General features: G+C 38.9%; 1 protein-coding gene across 1 annotated transcript; it reads left to right on the top strand.

Moving 5' to 3' along the window:
• The first annotated feature begins 107 nt into the window (after positions 1–107).
• On the top strand, positions 108–20,493 carry LOC139712008 (NFATC2-interacting protein-like). The gene is made up of 8 exons (XM_071623853.1): positions 108–230; positions 4,022–4,144; positions 5,270–5,432; positions 7,620–7,754; positions 8,976–9,165; positions 16,120–16,264; positions 18,106–18,230; positions 19,309–20,493. Exons 2-8 carry the CDS (start codon positions 4,024–4,026, stop codon positions 19,471–19,473), a joined length of 1,044 nt encoding a protein of 347 aa, XP_071479954.1. The 5' UTR covers positions 108–230; positions 4,022–4,023; the 3' UTR covers positions 19,474–20,493.
• The last annotated feature ends 499 nt before the right edge of the window (positions 20,494–20,992 follow it).

Below are 20,992 nucleotides of genomic sequence, written 5' to 3'. Positions count from 1 at the left end.
GAAGTGATTGTACGAACTCAACAGTGTTTTGCGGGAAAATCCCGAGGATTCAATACACTGACACTGTGCATTCGTCGACTGCACGGAATGAGAGTGCTTTCTGTAAATTTTACAGCTCTCGTATAAATAAGCACAACTTCCCTACCGCACCGGTATTTCTGCAGAGTTGTAGTCTTCATTTATTTACGATCAGAACTGCTTCCTTTCAAGTCACTGGAAGGGTGCAAAAAGTGAGTACAGCCTTAGCCAACAAGCCAAGCCAAGCAAGCCGGCGGCCTGCTGGCCTGGCATTCTGTGTCTGTGATTTTGTGAAGTGACTAGACCCTAGATCTAGCTACTAGCTCATCTCTCCATCATCCAATGATCCATTACGACCATGCATACCCACTGAAGTGAAGTTTCATGATTTGGTTATTTGCCTAGCATGCAGTGTCAGCCAAGTGTACCACTAGTCGCACTCCATGACTACCACCAGTAGGCAGTACCACTTCCTACGTGTAGTCATACAAAATAGGCGTAAACTTACATGCACAGTTTTTACCATGATTGTAAATTTGTAGTAATGACGAATGACGGAATGTACCACTCAGGCACAGTCAGGATCATACACTGATAACAGAGTGCAGTGGCACCCATGTCATGATGTGGCAGCATGCAGCAGCTGCAGCATTGAGCAGTTAATAATGTCAATGATTTGTATTTTTATTAAAATGTACAAATAGTGAAATAGGGTAGACTAGAGTTCTATCTAGAAAGTTAAATACTGAAAATATTGGCCAAATCGTGATATTGGTCCCCTCTCGTGCGTGTGCGTCTCCACTATGTGCAAAGTCTAGCGAGGTTGAAAGAAGTCCCGGCTATGACGAAATGAACGGCGGTGAATGGAGTGGGGGCCTATTTTGCAATAATGCCAAGCAAGATATATACACCTCCTCCACCAACTATTATCAAGGGATGATCGTTTGATCTGAATGTAGCGATCAAAGCAGATATTTCTATGGCGTCTTTGAAAGGCTAAAATTTGCTTTTCCCTTTTCCTCGGCCAAATCTTGTGGTAGCAGTTGTAGCGTCTAGATACAAAGCGGTGTTAGAGAATGTGCGTGTGTGTGTGCAACCCCTATGAAGGCCTTCCATGCATCGTTCTCTTTCTTCTTTATCTTTTCTTCTTTCATTTTCAGATATTTCTAACTTTCTTTGCCCTCCCAATTATTTCTTTATGGATTTCCTCTTGTCTAACTTTCTTAATTTCTTGTTCAATCTTACTTTCTGCCTAATTGTTCTTTGTTTCCTTTGAGGGTTATCTTTCCCTCCCTCTACCTTTCCTTTTTTTCCTCTCAAATATTTTTTTCTTTTATTTTGTTCTGATGTAGGCCTAGGCCTTATAACTCTTTTCTTAAATTTGTTTACGACCTGTATAATTCTTTTATTCCGTCCTGTTCATCTCTTCTCTCATTCTTTTTATACTTACGCCACGAAGTGGTGGCGGAAGCATGATGTTTTTGGGTTGTCCGTCCGTCCGTCCTTCCGTACGTCCGTAATGAATTTTGTGGACAGCGTAACTAAAAAACCTTTTGAGGTATCCTAATGAAACTTGGCATGTATGTGTGTTAGGGGGTGAAGTTGTGCCTATCAACTTTTGGGTGCACATGCTCAAGGTCAAAGGTCAAAAGGTCAAGGTCAAATACTTAAAATTTCACTATTTCCCCGATATCTATGCAATGCCTGAAGATACATTGTACTTTCTTGAAACTTAGTGTATACATGTATTACCCAATTAAGATTCTCTGGTGAAAGTTTGGAGTCATGAGGTCAAAAGGTCAAAGGTCAAAAAGTCAACTAAAATGTTAAAATTTCACTTTTTTCTCTGTATCTTGGAAATTGTTCAAGGTACATTGTATCTTCATGGAACATAGTATATATGCATACAACATGTACTGACTGGCAGTGGTTATCTAGGGAATTCGGGGTTCATGGGGTCAAAGGTCAAGGGCAATACTTCAAAATTTTACTATTTTCCTTATATTTATGCAATGCCAGCAGGATTATTTTTTTTTACTTGATGTATATGCATGTATAACCCAATAGAGATTCTCTGGGATTTTTTTTTTTTTTTGCCAAGAAAGTCAAAGGTCAAAAGGTCAAAGATCAAGTGAAAGTGCTGAACTTACTTCTTTCTCCATATCTCGGAAGTGGCTCAAGTTATCTTGAAACTTAGTACATATTTATGTATGTTCTGCCTGACAGTGATTCTCTTATAAATCAAAGGCCAGATGAAAATGATAACAATTTACTGTTTAATACAGAAATTGCACTTTTTCTCCATACCTTGAAAATTACTCAGTGCACAAACTTAAGAAAGGGTCAAAGTCAAGTTAAAGTTCTTAAATCCCCAAATACATGCTCTCCTATTCATGCAATTAGATATAGGTCAAGGAAGTTGAACATTCAATACATTTGTGACAGTAACATGTCATTTTGATATTTTGCCAATTTTGTGAAAATGTAATCACACATTGTCCGCATGTACTAAAGACCTATCAGGAGAATCATGCATTATGGCGGAGGCGTACCAGTTGCCAAAGCGACATTTCTAGTTTATTTTTATATTCAATTTTGATTTACTTTGCTTTCCGTTTTTTCCAAACACATCCACCTCTCCCTTTATAATGCAAGTTTCTCTTCCTTATTTCCCTCCATTATCTTTTGTTTTTATTCTAAGTATCCTTTTTATTTTGTAAACTTTTTGTTTTATTTTTTCCTGGTTGATCTTTTTGGTATCTTTTCATTCATTTCCTTTCCCTCTTTTCCTATCCTTTCTCTGTATATTCTTTCACCCGTCTTATAACCTCATTTTTCACAATCTTTTTTCATTCACACACATACACATGCACACACACACACACACGCACACACGCACACAACACGAACAACCCCAAACCTCAGTTAATCGCTACTGCAAACGTGACTCGGTACAAGGTGAGGGAAAGGTGGGGAAAAAACAAAAACAAAACAGGTTTATCTTTTTAAAGATACCATAGAAGAACTTGATGTGATTATAGCTATGAGATTTCTACATTCAGATCAATCATGGTGCTCACTGCGGTGCCATGAACATGTTTTGTATACCATGCGCTGCGCCATCTGCTCCTGTGCAATGCAGTTATCGCAGAGCGAACTAGCTGTGATTGACACATTCTGAAAAGTGTAAAAGAGTAAAAGCGGTGACAAATCCATTTCACTGGACTTGGGTCTCACTTACTGTAGATGCAAACATCCGTGGCATGGATATATTTAGAGTGAATTTGTGCATGTTTGGGGATCAATTGACTAACAGGTGCAAAGTACACTAGCGCCCATATGCTTTACATGTTTTGGATGGTGTTATGGTGAATTACTGTATTGGCAGCTTGCTTTAAATGTTAGGTCCAGGGGCAGGGCTATAATATCAGATATCAGTATTTTGTTGTTCATCTCATCTTTGTTTAAAATTGGTTGTTTTTTTTTTGTCTCTAGTGATGTCTTTACATTTGTGAAAATTGATATGTATGTGATTAATGTTAAAAACAATTACTTCTATAGTTATTGTATTTCATCTAGATAGGATATTGTTCTCTTCTCTATTTTTTTTTTATATACACATACACACACACACATACACGAAAATGCTGCTCTGCTTCTTCTTTTCTTAATCTTCAAAATGACATTCTATCATTATAATATGAATATGTAGCGTAAATTCTAGACCATTGTGAAGTTGTCACTAATTTGACCCTATACTTGAACTAAGCCCTCACCTAAACTGCAATATGATGAACTATCACTCTTACACTAACCCTTTGACCAAGAACCTGTGCTTTTTTTTTTTTTTACTAATATCAATCCTGACCAGAAATCATTTATTTCATTATTCTGTGGTACATTGTATTAGGTGTTTATATTTTCTTTCTTTTTTTGTAGAGGGTGTTCAAGGAACTCCTGCAGCATTTCCTAAGTCTTTTTTTTTTTTTTCCGTATGATGCAGGAATGGCTCAGAAGCGGAGAAAGGCAGACCTTAGCAATGTACCGACGTGCAATCTCTTCTCAGCATTCACTGATGATGGGGTGCTGAAAGCGAGAACCTTCAACATAGACTCATTGGACTCTGGTGAGAGCAAGATAGATAACTTTCTGAAAATTATAATGATAGTATGCAGAGGTTCTGTAGCATTAGTATTTCAGAATGAATCACAAATTATCATATGACTCCAGGATATTTGCATTACCCACAACTATTGAAATAGATACTTACACACGATTGAACTTCTTTTTCTTTTTCTTTAGTTTGGCTGATTATAATATTTCTGTACATATTATCCTCTTTAAAAAAAAAAATGTTTGTGTGTTTTGTTTTCACATCATTTCAGAAGACCACAAAATTTTAACAGATTTTTATGCCCTGAAATATCCCACATATGCAGCTTTCCAATATTTAGTGACATTGTGGCATGATTTATGCAAATGATACAAAGTGTCATAACAAAAACTGATATATGCCTTTGGTATGTATGCAGTATTAATTAGTGGAGATGACTGATAAATTCCTTGATAGATTTTAGTAAGAAAATTGTTTGGTAGTTCAGACTGAATACTGTGGTATAATCTTTAATAGGAAGATTGGTGGTTTCTGCTGCCTGCATTTTCTTTTTAAAAGTTTGTGTTCCCTTTGATATATGCAAAAGATGTTGCACCTTCAAATGACACTCACTAGCAAAGTACAACAGGGTGTAGAGAAATGGCTAAATGAAATGGACATTATAGATGTGGTATATTTTGAAAATATGACAGAACCAAAATCATGGCTGGACTGGAGCATTCACCTCTTGAAGGTGGCGAATTTCCTTTCAAACTTAATTAAAGATGCCTGTAAAGTTTTTATGAAAGTAAGCTGAAGTTCCAGGAATGCTTTATTGGCTGAAGCAGTTTGCATTGAAAGTTTGCAAGTGATTCCTGCTGCTTGGAACTACAGGTAGTGTAAGTTTGTTGGATTTGCAAGTGATTTGCCAAGTATGAACACAGGCCATAATATGCACCTTTAACTTCATATTTGCTGACATAGGGCACTATCTCGAAGATTTCTATCGATGCATGTATGTCATTTCCCCCCCCCCCCCCACTCCAAACGAAAAATAAAAATCCACTTGAACCACTTCTTCACAAGTGTTTGGTTTATAAATTCTAGATGAGACTAGAGTGTCTCTGTCTTTATTTTCTCTTTGGTAATTATATATAGATGAAGAGGAAGATATTGAGGAACTGAAGGCCAGGATACAGAACACTTCCCAGAGTCACATTACATCTTCCAAGGGCGGGAAGATGTCAAGGGCAAAGAAGCGAAGAAACTACAGCAACAATGATGACGACGACGATGATGATGATGTAGTGACTATATTGAGGTAGGATGATGCACACTGCTGCTTGAAGGTTACCATACATGTATGTGGCCACAAACCCACAGAAAGAAACTTGGGATGTTCTTTTAGTTGGTCTGTAAATAACAAAATTAAGTCAACTCAGATATTTTTGTACCTTCATCCTTTTTCTTTTTTTCATTTTTACTGAGCTACCCTTTTTTATCTAAAATTCCTAGTTTAACCCGTTCCGTACGGGAACCTGGTGGTCTCTGTATTAAGTCTATGGGGATTTCAGAATTCAGTACGGAACGGGTTAAATGGATGGAATTAAGAAGAAGATCCATTTCTGACAGTTTCGTGGCCTTTTTGTCCCCGCCGAACGAGTTCGAGCAGGGGACTATGAAACGGGCTCCGTACGTGTGTGTGTCCGTCCGTGTGTCCGTCCGTGTGTGATCAAAATGTTCAAAATGCCACTCCTTCGCCATTTCTAACCCGATTTTGATTCTGTTTGCTTTATATGATAGCACTACATGGGAGCTTTGAAACTTCTATACAGAATTTCAATTGTGACCTTTGACCTTGACCTTTGACCTATATTGTACATTTTGCTTCAAAATGCTACTCCTTCGCCATTTCTAACCCGATTTTGATTCCGTTTGCTTTATGTGATGGCACTAGGTGAGGGCTTCAAAACTTCTACACAGAATTTTGACCTTTGACTTCTTTGACCTTTGACCTTGATTTTTGACCTAAATTGTACATTTTGCTACAAAATGCTACTCCTTCGCCATTTGTAACCCGATTTCAATTCCGTTTGCTTTAAGTGATGGCACTAGGTGAGGGCTTCAAAACTGCTACACAGAATTTTGACCTTTGACTTCTTTGACCTTTGACCTTGATTTTTGACCTATATTGTACATTGCCTACAAAATGCTACTCCTTCGCCATTTCTAACCCGATTTTGATTCCGTTTGCTTTATGTGATGGCACTAGGTGAGGGCTTCAAAACTTCTACACAGAATTTTGACCTTTGACTTCTTTGACCTTTGACCTTGATTTTTGACCTATATTGTACATTTTGCTACAAAATGCTACTCCTTTGCCATTTGTAACCCGATTTCAATTCCGTTTGCTTTAAGTGATGGCACTAGGTGAGGGCTTCAAAACTTCTACACAGAATTTTGACCTTTGACTTCTTTGACCTTTGACCTTGATTTTTTTTACCTATATTGTACATTGGCTACAAAATGCTACTCCTTCGCCATTTCTAACCCGATTTCGATTCCGTTTGCTTTATGTGATGGCACTAGGTGAGGGCTTCAAAACTTCTACATAGAATTTTGACCTTTGACTTCTTTGACCTTTGACCTTCCTCTTTTTACCTATATTGTACATTTTGCTACTAAATGCTACCTCCGGCGGGGACATATATTACGCACCGCGTAATTTCTACTTTTCCTTGTTTCCCCCTTCATCAGGTTTGCTTTCTTGGTTTTACGCCCTTTGTAGTGTGCATGGAAACTCTACAGTCAGCAGTAGCTTTGATACTTTGACATTCTTATGATTAGGCTATTATTCATGAGTGTACCATGTCGTAGATTAATATGGCAATCCCTTCCAAGTGGTTGCCATGGCTCAGTGCACTTGACTACGCCCTTGATCAAAGCCCCTTTGCTCAAATGAAGCTTTCCTACGTGTTGCTGTTGATTCTTTCCATTGTTTATTTCGTGACCTGTTGGGAATATTAGTCTTGAAACTTCATGACTCGTGTATCATTTAAAAGCGGTGAGCTCCAAAATCTTTCCTAGAGAAATTTCCATAGGTTTTACTCATGTAGGGTCAATTGTAAATTTTGTGAATTGTTTTAGGTCTTCAGTCATGCACTGTAAAACCAGAAATTTTCTGGTGCATGAAGCTTTCACAAATTTTACAGGGAGCTGTGATGTGCGAATTTAAAATTCATGTGAAAGTTTTTCTGTGCAAAATCCTGTATATGTCGTATACTCATACCGGTAATGTTTTTGTGGTTGCCTATTTACAAAAGTTTCGTGCCGCCAAAAAAAAGATAAAAAGGAAGGCCATTGGCTCCGTATCACAAAAGTTGTGTGTCATGAATGTTTCTGGTTTTACAGCATACAGTTGGGAAAAAAATATGAAAACATACAGTAGATACATCCACCACTAACTCATGCTTCTGAGGTGGTACCCCTTTTTTTTTCATCTCCCCAGCTCATCAACAGGAGCAGAAACCCCTACGACTACAAGGAATAGAGACTCCCCATCCCCTCCTCCTCCCACGCAGCTTGACGATGTGACAGTGATGAGGATCCAGCAGAACAGCAGGAGAGCTGTACAAGTTTTTAGGTGAGAGGGAATAGGGATTTTTCCTTCTTTTCTTCCTCTTTGATCTCCGTGGTCTGTGCACAAAGCTATTCAAAAAAGAAGAAATCATGGTATTTGTGAATGAAAATCCATTCAAAAGTTGACTTCAAAGAATTGAATAAAGTAAAATCTGGCAGCAATGAAAATTTTTATTAAAATATGACAAAAGAACTAAGAAAAACATATAATTTGCACATTTTTGCTCTACAATTGTGAGACATTTCTTGTGATATGCAGATTCTATTTTTTTCGGTCCGTAGTATCGCAACTTTAACTACCCCCCCCCCCCCCACCCCCAACACACACTTTGTAAAGTCATTGAGGCTAAATCTTGATACAATTTGATGTGGAGGATGCAATTCCCTGCTCTTGAATTAATGAAACGAAAGCATGTAGAGAAGATTTGTGTGCTGGCAAATTAGAAACTTGTTCAGATGTGACATAGTTTGGCTGTGACTGGTATTACTGGTCCAGGAAAATTATGAGAATTTTCTTTTAATCTTATGTCTGGATCTAATGAAACTATCTTTAATTTTACCCTATTCATTTTAAATCTCATCTTAAAAGTCAACCCAAATCCGCTATTGTCTCTACAAACACAATTGCACCTGTACAACCATATGAGTTCACAGAAAGATAGTTTAATGAAGGAATTACTGCGTGACGACCTGTACGGAAATCACAAGATATTGCTGTGAACAAAGACAATGCCAAGACATGTAATTTTTCACAATTTTTTGCTCCCCTGAAGTAATGTGAAAATGATTACATTCAATTTTTTTTGGAAGATGTTAGAATACACTATTAGTGTAGTAGCAGCAGTATGCTCATCTGTGATAGATTACACACTTTTATAGTTGTGTAATTGTGTGGTCATGATATGCCAATGTATGGTTGAATTACCCTCTTTCGTGTATACGTTTGTAATATTGCACCTCTCTTTTCTGCAAATATTAGAGATTATTAAATGGAAAAGGAGCGATTTTTTTTTCTTTACACATAATATCACACAAGATTATACCATGTGTCCCATGGGTGCCTTCATATCTTTGGATGAATATCGTTGACAAGAAAAAAAAACAACAGTACATGTGTATCATAGCATTCCTTGTAGATCATCTATAAAAGACACAGTTTCAAGTGTGTTGTCTTGAAATGGCAGTTGTGCTAAAAGCCCCTTTTCTCTCTGTTTCTGCATACTAGGAACCTTGAAAGCCAGGTGTCAAATTACCATGTAACCAAGGCAATGTCAGAAATGGAGGGCATCATGTCGCCTGTCATGACCAGCCCCACAGAGCTTGTTGAGGACGCACACACACCCGGCCCAAGAGAAACGATCACTGTCAAAGTTCGGACCCGCGTGGGACTGACACGATATGAGAAGTACCCAATGGTGAGGACCAGTACTATAGTATGTAGAAACTGTGATTCTTCCTGGAAACCATCTGAATTATCATGTCTTCTAAATAACATTAGAGACTACTGTATTCCAAACTGCAAAAGAGCTGAGCAGCAAAAATTGTCAGTATTACTGAAGCTTTTGTCGTTTTTTTTTTTTCCTCTGTGAATGCTAAGACAAGATTCCAGTAATTCTGAATGTAAAATAGAGAGACTTTATTGCACAAGATATTTCTTGGACCTGCATTGAGTTCAAGACCTGCATGAACTTGTAGAAATAAGTGTTCCTATCTATGAATTTGAAATTGATGACTACAGTCATTGTTACGTAATCATCAGAGTTTCAGAAAAAAAAAGAGCCTCAGTAGATTATATGATGTAAATTTTATGTCCAATATAAAGAAATTGTTGCATTTTACGGTAATTGCCTTTTGCTAAGTTGGTATGAATCACATTGTTTGGCATGTCTCACAGACGGTGACACGACATTTGTTCCTGCAACAATTGCCTATGTTCTCCAAGGACTCAGGGTTAGGGTCAGGGTTGTCATAGAGTTTTAGGTTTAGTTTGATTTTAGGATTAGGATTTAGGGTTAGGGTTATGTTTGTGGGTAGAATTTATGTTTGCCTAGTAGTCAGGTCAAATTTGGCATACGGATTCCTTTAGAACTATTAACCTGTTCCGTACGGGAACCTGGTGGCCTGCATATTAAGTCTATAGGCATTTTAGAATTCAGTATGGAACGGGTTAAACAATATTAGAGTAGGTTCGATTTTTAGGGTGAAAATGCTGAATTTTGATATTTCTTTATATTATACTGTATTGCGTAAGTAATAGTCAGGTCGCTTAGTGAAATTACCATTACACGGCGGATAAAAGCATAATTATTTTTTTTTTCACACGGATTCCTTTACCAAGGACTATTAGACAAGCTTTACCAAGTACTATTAAGCAATATAAGAGTAGGAGCCCTCCGGGATTTTTGTAGAAAAACACTTTAAAGATCAAATTTCAAAATGGCCAACACTTCATTGGCAAAACCTTCACTTTTCATGTCATATGGGTGATAGGATGACAATATATTACATTTGTATTGTTGGTTTGCTTTAAAACCTTGGCTTGAACATTGCGTTAGGAGCATTATATTCTTGCGTAATGTAAAGTCTCTGAACTACTGGGGGAGAGGTATAGGGCAAAAGGGGCGGGACCCCCCCTCCTTTAAAAAATGCTTGTTCGCTTGTTCTTTTGCATTCTGTTTTGTTTGCTTATTTTTTTTTCTCGTTTTGCTCCATATACACGGCAGATAAAAACATAAAATTTGGCGCATGGATTCCTTGAGGACTAGGAAACAATACTAGACCAAACACACACACACACACACACACACACACACACACAAGATCAAATTTCAATATGGTCGACACTTATGGCAAACCCCTCACTTTTCATGTGATATTACTTATAGAATGGTTGATACTATGACCGTCAGTTTATATCTTTATTTTTGGTTTGGCGTAAAACCTGAATTTGGACATTGTGGTAGGAGCAATGTTTATATTCTTGCGTATAATGTAAAGTCTCTGAATGGCTGGGGATGGGGTAGGGCAAAGGGGGAGGCCCTCAACTTAAAATGTGGTGGTTCACTTGTTCTGTTGCATCCTTTTTCCGTCTTGCTTTAAACACGGTGGAAAAAAGCATCAATTTTGGCACACGGATTCCTCATGTAGAGTAAGAGACATCCTGCAATTTTTAAGGAAAACACACACACACACACGAAATCAGATTCCAATTCACAACCGATCTGAACTTCTATGTTATCACATTTCCTTTGGCCCTATCAGGTCGCTTAATGTCAACATTTGGGCTTACCGTTAATTAGAGGGGATAAAAGCACCAAATTTAGAGAAGTGATCCCCTAGGACCTATACTCATTGATATTAGAGTAGGAGCCCTCTGTAATTTTTCAATTTTTAGGGTGAAAATGCTGAATTCTAATATTTCTTTATAATATGATATATATACTGTATTGCATATAAGTATAATAAAGGGAATGTGATAACATATAATTTCAGATCTGTTGTGAATTGATTTATTTGTCATGGACTAAAAACTATAAACCCAAATTTGAGACCATGATTTTAACATCAAAGCATCTGAAACATGGAGTTGGTAGAATTAATTACTGATCAAATATTATATACTAATCAGATATAATGTATGCAGTTTAAACAGACAGAAGATAGTTTCTAAACAGTTTTGCTATACTCAGTGGCGGATCGGGGTGCATGGAGGCGCACCGGGTGCACCCCTTCTATTCTTTGTTAAAACAAAGAAATAAAAAGGAAAAAAATGGAGGGGGAGGGCATGCGCCCCCTTTAATTTTGTAAAGGCGCCCCTCCCCCTCACGGAATTCCTGGATCCACCCCTGCTACTCCCATGCTCTGAGACTCTAAGAATCATTTTAAACTGAAATGATTTTTCAGTGCAGTAAGATTTATTTGTGGATACAGTGCACTCCCGTTATGACGAACGCCGTAAGAATTTTCGTAACAACTAAGTAAAAATGAGGTCCCAAAACTCTCATCTATCTTTCTATACATTACTGTTCTGTTTATAATAAATCGAATTGTCGATATAATAGCGACAAAAGGTGCCGGTCCCGACGACGTTTGCTATAACGGGGGTGCATTCAACTGCTACTATTACTTTCTTCTTGTGCCACTGATATGTGTCTCAGTATACCAGAAAATTTCTCTTCTGAGATTATTGGTGAGCTTTATCTTTTACCGGGAATTTTACTGATAATTGTACCAAATGAGGACAGAAAGATAGACACGATGTCTTGTCATATAGTTGTGCTGGCCATAATACATATATTTGGGTTAAAGATGTTTAAAGTTGCGTTTGCATGCTGAGGGAGGTTTACTTTGCAGAATGTTTCATTAGACGAAAGGAACTAACTGACTATCATAGTTGCTTTACGAGAAACTGTATAATAATGTCCTTTTTTCCCCCAGAGGATTACCTTTATCATTGTATGTGCTTTCTACTGTAACATTCCAAGGCAATATCATACGAGTTATACATACCAGAAATGACTTCTCTGATAATTGCATCACAGCATTACTCCAATCAACCGTAAGTGAAATGATGCCATGGATATCAAAGTTTTTACAATAATTGGATTAAATTCGAATACTTTTGTTTTTAAGAATGTGATCCATCATGGTATTTACAAACTTGTAAGTGCATGGGATCGTTGTGTGATTTGCCAACAAGACACGGCTCAATCCTTAAAGTGTCTCTTGAAGAGTTCAAGGGCAAGTGGTGACAAGACAGATGCCTACAAGTCATTCATGTTCAATGCTGAACAGTTCCGAGCAATTAATGCTGTTCCAGTTGAACTCTGTTTTGGAAGTGAAGAAACTGTTGAAAGCTTTGTTACACACTCAGCTCAATGGCACAAATCTTACTATTTGAAATTCAATCACTCTACATTGGAGAAGACTAAAGCCCCCATTCCACTATCATGATTTGGACCCCGATCTGTCCCGATCTAGCAGATCGGGAGAGAGCGGCAAGAGCGCACAGAGATCGGAAGCGTCGTAGCAGCAGGTCGGGGTTGGAGCACGCATTTTTTCAGATCGGGAAGAAATTTTGAACCGGTTCAAAATTTCTTCCCGATCTCCCTGATCAAAATTGACATATTTTTAATCGTACGGCAAGCGGTGAGAGCGTAGTGACAGCGTAACGCAGTGGGGAGAGCGTAGAGACGGCGTAAACGTAGCGGGATGAGCGTAACAAGGTCTTTCTGAGCGTAGTAACATCGGCACAAGAACGGGAAGTAATTTTAGCTGTAATTTTCGAAGAAGAAGAAGAGATGAAGAAAGAGAAGAGAAGAAAGCAGCGAAGCAGCTACCCAAAAAGCGAAGAAAGAGAGACTGCACGTGATGCTGAAAGAGGAGGAAGAGGACATAGCAGAATTTTGTAGAATATGAAATCATCTACAACTGGAGGAAGACGTACTACAAAAGGAAGGACATCGAGAAAAAGCCTTGGAAAAATCAGTCTTTGTTTATACAATGCATTGCTGCAAAAGAACCGTGAGTTGAGGAGCCTCTTCGAGGTCCACAATATATTTCTTCGGTTCTGCATGCTAATAAAAGCTGACTGACTGCAGACCGACAGTCGAATCGGGGTACATCGGGGTACATCGGGCACTTTTCAGCTCTCTGAACGGGGTAAGATTAGAGCGTGATAAGATCGTATAGATCGTTCGGAGCGTAGATGCAGCGTGCATCGATCGGATAACATCGGCAACATCGCACTGACAGCGTAGCTACATCGTTCTAAAGCGTACCGGCAGCGGCAGAGATCGTAATGTCTCATTCCCGATCATCGTAGAGCGTAGCAACCACTTGGTAGTCGTAACTGCAGCGTACTTAGAGCGTTCTAACATCGTACTGTGTCCAGATCGGCTCAGGTTTTACCCGATCCTTTCCGACCTAAGAAAATTGTCAAATCGTAGCGAGAACGGCATAGTGGAACGGGGGCTTAAGAAAAAGAGAGCTCACACCCCAAATGAAGATCAGAAAGGGCTCACTAAGCGCAGAGCGTTAGATGTTCAAAAATGTTTCTTCTGTGAGAAAGGAGGAGAGGCTGGAAGATGTCCTCCATGAAATGTCAACATCCGACGCAGATAAAAATATTCGGGACATGATCACAGAGCTCAAAGTCACCTTATTAATGGCCAGTACAACTGCAACTGACTTTCGCAAGACGCCAGAAAACGTAGATGAGAGGGCTCCTTATAGATACTCTCATAGTGTTTTGTGATCTCAAGGAATCCGTGTGCCGAATTTGAAACTTTTATCCGTTGTGTATATAAGAGGAAAAAAAAAATTCAAAAGAACAAGTAAGCAGCATTTTTGTTTACATGGGTCCCATCCCTTTTGCACCCCCCCCCCCCCCCCCCCCCGGTTCAGACACTCATTATTACGCAAAAATGTAAACAATGCTCCTACCACAATGTCCAAATTAAGGTTCTAACCCATATGACATGAAAAGCGGGGAGTTTGCCATATAAGTGCTGGCCATTTGGAATTTGATTTCGTGTGTGTGTGTGTGTGTGTGTGTATTTTCCTTAAAAATTGCAGAAGGACTCAATCCATGCGCCAAATTCGATGCTTTTATCCGCCGTGTATAAAGCAAGACGGTAAAAAAGTATACGCAACAGAACAAGCGAACCACCACTTTTTAAGTTGAGGGCCGCCCCCTTTGCCCTTCCTCTCCCCAAGCCGTTCAGAGACTTTATATTACGCAAGAATATAAACAATGCTCCTACCGCAATGTCCAAATTCAGGTTTTAAGCGAAACCAAAAATAAAGATATATACTAATATTGTCATGGTATCAACCATTCTATAAGTAATATCACATGAAAAGTGAGGAGTTTGCCATCAGTGTCGGCCATTTTGAAATTTGATCTTGTGTGTGTGTGTGTGTGTGTGTGTGGTTAGTCTAATATTGTTTCCTAGTCCTCAAGGAATCCGTGCACCAAATTTTATGTTTTTATCCCCCATGTATAGAGCAAAACGAGAAAAAAATAGCATGCAGAAGAACTAGTGAACAACCATTTTTTTTAAAGGGGGGTCCCGCCCCTTTTGCCCTACCCCTCCCCCAGCAGTTCAGAGACTTCACATTAAGTAAGAATATAATGCTCCTACTGTTCAAGCCAAGGTTCTAAAGCAAACCAAAAATACAAAAACAAATGTAATATTGTCATGGTATCACCCAAATGACGCAAAAAGTGAGGGTTTTGCCAATTAAGTGTCGACCATTTTGAAATTTGATCTTTTTAGCGTTTTTTCTTTTAAAAAATCCCGGAGGGCTCCTACTCTAATATTGTTTAATAGTCCTAAAGGAATCCATGTGAAAAAAAAAAATTGATGCTTTTATCTGCCGTGTAATGGTAATTTTGCTAAGCGGCCTGACTGTTACTTACGCAATACAGTGTATATATCATGTCATAAAGAAATATCAAAATTCAGCATTTTCACCCTAAAAATCGAAAAATTCCAGAGGGCTCCTACTCTAATATCAATGAGTAGGACCTAGGGAATCACCTCTCCAAATTTGGTGCTTTTATCCGCTCTGTAACGGTAAGCCCAAATTTTGACATTAAGCGACCTGACTATAGTGTGCAGATATTACATGGGAGCAATTGTCCCGGGGGGAAATGTCATGGAACCTTCACAGGTAGCCCTTTGTACCCTACTCACAAAATGGTACTGAATGTAACCTTTGGCAAAAATGCAAGTACACTTCATCGAAAGTGCTCCCTAAGTACTGCTGTGTTTCACACACAACCACAATGACACACATAAGATTTCTAATCCAAGTTTCCTGGTCTTTCATTGATTAGGAATGAAAGGATTAAGCAAAATAAAGAAAAACAAAACTACCAAACGTGAATTGGATATTTAACAGTTACTCATCTTCTTTGCCAAAGGATGGCATTTTACTACTAACAATGTGTAAGGTTTATTTGTTATTCTCATGAACTGCACCATTTCATTGTGGCATAGTACCCCACATATAGTTAAGATGATAAAAAACCTTTGCTCTGTTTGAAACTGGAGATTTCAGAATGGCAATTTTAAAGTCATTGATTTTTGTGATATGCTTTGAATATAAGGATTAATAATCTTGTGTATCTTCAATATATGTTCCATAGCCATTTTCTGCAGCCACGTTTAGCCATTTTTCAAACTGGTGTAAGTTTGTGAGAGAGTGTATACGTGTTCATAGCACCCTTCCGTATGGCAATGGATTTAGTGAGGAAAAAGCCTTGAGTTGGTGTAAATGTTTTTTATACAGTGTGCAACTGTTCATCTTTGCCTGTTACATTCTCCCTTCTGCAATGTCTCCATTTGTGCCGAAATTACCAGGACCAGTCGTTTGGCGCCATCTTTGAGGACTTGGCGAGATTGTCCAGCGTGGAGAAGAAATGCATCAGGGTGACGAGGAAGGGAGAGGATGTGTCAGAGACTGACACACCACGCAATATATCACTTCATGTCGCAGACATTTTGGGTAAGTCGGTCAAAAAAAATTTTTGAAGTACCGGTAAATAATCAACATACTATGGTCCCAATTTTGCTGAAAGTGTGATACTGGTGCATGCTCTCTGTAATGCGTAGATTACTCATCGTTGTTATGAACATGCAGAGGATGAAGTCTGTGTTTTATTAGCTCACCTGAGCCGAAGGCTCAAGTGAGCTATTGCGATCGCTCTTCGTCCGTCGTCCGTCGTGCGTCGTGCGTCGTCCGTCATGCGTAAACTTTTACATTTTCATCTTCTTCTTGAAAACCCCTTGACCGATTTTCACCAAACTTGGCAGGTAGCATCCCTAGGGGGATAGGATCTCAGTTTGTTCAAGTGGGCACCATACCCCTCCTGGGGGGGACCCCAGAGGGGCCCAAACCCCCAAAAATTAAGGAATCTTAAAAAATCTTCTTCTCTAGAACCAGAAGTGATAGAGCTAAGTTAATACTATGAATTAGTACATTGATGACTGTAGTTTCAAGTTTGTTCATGGCGGAATCAGGGGTGCCCCCCTTGGGACCCAGGGGAGGGGGGTGGGAAGGGGGCCTAAATTTGGACCGAAATTGTAAATTTTCATCTTTTTCTTGAAAACCCTATCACTAATTTTCACCAAACTTGGCAGGTAGCATCCCTAGGGGGATAGAATCTCAATTCCATCAATTGGGCACCATGCCCCACCTGGGGGGCCCCAGGGGTCCCCCCCCCCCTCCTGTAAGGAATCTTTACAGATTTTCTCTAGAACTTGAAGTGATTGAGCTAATAATGAGTCAGTATATTGATGACTGTTGTGTCAAGTTTGTTCATGGGAGAATCAGGGGTGCCTTCCCTACCCCCCCCCCACCCCCTTGGGACCCAAGGAAGCGGGATGGAAAGGGGGGGGGGTCCAAATGCAGGCCTAAATTTTCATCTCTTTGCTGAAAACAGCATAATGGATTTTCACCAAACTTGTCAAGAAGCATTCCCATAGGGATAAGATCTCAAAGTGTTTGAATGGGCACCATGCTTTCCTTGGGGGCCCCAGGGGGTCCAAACCTCCTAAATTAATGAATATTAAATAATATTTTTCTCTAGTTCTAATCAAAAGTGATAAGGCTTTAAGTCTTTTTTCCCAAGCTGCATAATCCAACATTCTTTAAAGTACAGTGTACACTTTGTACTTGGCAGGTATTTTTATCAGTGTGATGGAATATGTAAATGGACACCATGCCCCCATTCTCAAAGCTACCCCCACCATAAGTTTCCAATGTTCTCAGGTAAGAGTCTGCAAGAATGCATGGAAGGTGAACTTGCAATACTCAGGTGAGCGCGTGACCCGCGGGTCTCTTGTATTGTCCAATACGTCCAGTTAATATTTCTATTAGTTTGCAAGCAGTGTTGCAATTGTTAGTCTTACTTGATTAATTCCTAACTTCTAAGATCATTGATCATGTGTTTAATCTTACTAACTCTGAAAATATGTAGTTTGGCTGCCACACAAGGGTGATAAATTCCTGACGTAAACTCTGCATTCAAGGTTTGCCTGAGAATCTAATTATAGTGCTTGACAAACATGTAGCAGAACTAGTAAGAGAGTTGTATTACCTTATCCCTTTTTTTTTTAAAATGAGAGTCCTTCCTTCGCTGCGGAAGATTCTTGGAGATGTCTTCCTGTGCTTAGCATGCTGCAATTATCATACACTGTAACAAATCTTATTAATCTTTTTGTGTAACGTAAACCTGTATTTTGGATGAAAGCGATGCATAATGGCACAAATGGTAGCAACTTCTGTTACCCTCTCAGTAAAACCTCTGGCAAGAGGAATCACACCTCATGATTGCATCATTTCAGATTACGTCGTTGTCGACGGACAAGCGGCAGCCATCAGCTACTCTCTGCTTGACGAGGAAGATTTCGTCATGATCAGGATACGGACCCGAGAGAAAAACTCTGGCGTGACGAAAAGAATCGCCAAGGTATGCTTCGTGTTATGATTTGTGAAAGCTTCTCTCACAGTCGATGGATATGTCAGTCAGGGTTATATCAGTGGGACCCTGGTTCCTTGGTTTTGGATTTGCACGCATGGATTCATTGGTCTCTCACCTCTAGTTTGTTCATCATTAGAACTTTGTCCTATGTAAGTCAGTTGGTGATGCCAAAGGCAGACATCAGGCAAGCAGTTTTAACTGTATTTTCCAGTCCTCTTTCATATCAAGAAACTGACAAATCAATGAAGAAGTGCGTAATCTCTCTATTCTTATTTCTATCACTTCAGTCTTTTGTGTTGAACTTTAGCATTATTTTGCCCTATTTGGGTTTCTAATTTTAGCATTATTTTGCCCAATTTGGGTTTCTTTCATAGAGTAAGGTGAAGTTTGATCAAGATTAACTGAAAACCATCAGAGAGACTCGGCAAGTAAAGGTTTAAGTACTTTGGCACATAAAGGGTTGAATAAAGGGTTGAATAATGGGTTGACGCGAACATTAACCTGAGTTAAGGTTCATGAACAACTCACTGTATCATTTGAGTGTCTCACCAAGGACCAAGTAAATTTAAGTTCTAAATTGTTTTTCTCATTTCATTCATTCATTTCATTCATATATTTTTTTTATTTCCAACAGAAACATGTAAACAGTTTACAGAAATTCTCATGTGAATTGGTTGATTGCAAGAGTCATTCCAAAGGATGGAGATGTTCAGATGATTGTCAGGAAAATCATGTCATTTGAAGAGTATTGAATATTCTTTTTTGCAAGTATATGTGGGACCAGTCACAAGTGGGTCAGCATCGTAAAGTGACAAATGTTGCCATGCAAGCAATATTCCACTTCCTCACTAAAGATATCAAATAGAGAAGAAAAAAAAAACATAAAGAGAAAATTAAGAGCAAAAAAAAAAGAATAAAATCAAGACCAATAGTGAAGGAGATGAATTATTGTGCTTTAGAGAAATGTGTTTATTGGCCTAAACAGTAAACAGACACCATGTCATGACTTTAAAAAGGAATGTGTCTTTTGTTTGTTTGCATCATCTCATCCCGATGTGAATCACAGATGGAACCAATTGGCAGGGTGCTGGAGGAGTTTGCAGCATCCCAGAAGACGACGATCAACTCTTTCAGGTTCATGTTTGACGGAGAGGTCATCACCCCGGACTCGACGCCGCAAGATCTCGACATGAGCGAGGAAAATGTGATCGATGCAACAAAGTGTTTGTGATCATACATGTAGTTGCTGAGATGTCTGACATTTCTTTATAGACACCATCGCTGGTAGTGCTTATCACTCATATTCGAGAAGATGAGTGACGAATGTACAACATTCCGTGGCAATATTCAACAGATTGTTGTCAAGGCAACATTCTAGTGCAGTTTTCCAGAATTCTCTGACATAACCACATTGGGTGAATGCAAGCAAAAGCAATTGTTTGCAAGCATGTTTCACATGTTATGTACATATGCAGCTTTGAGTATTGCCTCTTGCACATACAAAGAACAACTTGCATCATAAACGAGAATGGAGCAAAGATTTACTGCTGTAAAACCAGAAATTTTCTTGGGCATGAAACTTCCTCACATTTCATGAGGAGCCAAGATTAGCAAAAGTAAAGTACACAAGAAGTGTTTTGTCTGCGTGACGTATTGAATGCCAGGGCCATTTGCGAATTGAAGCCGTCATGCTGTGAGTGTTTCTGGTTTTACAGTTTATATAAAATGAATCCCAGCATGATTTCCAGCTAGCTGTATTCAAAAATAGATTTTTGGCCAATGAATAGAATGGAGCCTTCCCCACCTTGCCCTGCAGTCATTACAATTCATGATTGTTGAGTACTTTTCAGCATAGTTCTTCAACATTTTTCAATATTCCATCCTTCATTCAACAGCCTGTAAGAACAAGACTGTTTGGGTAGAAGTTGATCTATTTGAAAAGTGATAGCTTGTTTGTCTTCTACTGGCCTAACTGTTGAGGCCCTATAGAATATTCTGCTATTCTATTGTTTTGGCAGAACTGCTCACATGTAGCAGAGGCTGTTCCCTTGTTTACTGTAGACAGTAGAAGTAACAGTCCAACTGTTCAATCTTGCTTCACAATTTATCACCTAGAGTCAACCTTGCTTAAGTCGACCTCGCATAAATCGAATAATCGCCTAAGTCAAAGGTCTTTTCAAGTCCTCTTCTCTTTGTATTCTATTGATTTTAATCTCTCATATGTCAAATTTTCTCTATGTCGAAGCTATTTCTTCAGTCCAAATAGATTAAACTTGGGCAAGTTGAAAAATTGCATATGAAGTCAAAGAAAAATTCTACACAGGATGGACATTATATGTGTTAATTTTTTTGTAAAAGTCAAACTTTTCTTAAGCCGAAGGTTTTTCTCCCGTAGAATTGAGCTTGGACAAGGTTGACTGTATATGTAAGGTTAATGATAGCCTCATGCATTTATGACTTCATATCTAGAGATCAAAAGATAAATCTGATGTGATGTGCAGCCAAAGGAGACCCCACTAGAGGAGTTCATCATCTGAATTCCAGCATTTAAATTTAAACTTTCTTTGGGATGCTGTACAATTCATGACTTTGTTGCTCCACTATGACTTGACCTTTGCAAAGAAGGAATCAGGCGGTCCCAGTTGTGATTGATTGTCGAGTTGAGCCGGGTTGAAAGGAGTTGCATTTATTTCGTTCAGTGAAAACAGAATTCATGTCAGGCAATATATCTGACAAAAAGGGGAATTAAT

The sequence above is a fragment of the Diadema antillarum genome, unplaced genomic scaffold, assembly GCF_040938485.1.
Source record: "Diadema antillarum isolate AM-2024a unplaced genomic scaffold, OU_Dant_1.0 scf00000040, whole genome shotgun sequence".
NCBI classification, from domain to species: domain Eukaryota; kingdom Metazoa; phylum Echinodermata; class Echinoidea; order Diadematoida; family Diadematidae; genus Diadema; species Diadema antillarum.
This window is presented reverse-complemented; position numbering and strand designations above follow the sequence as displayed.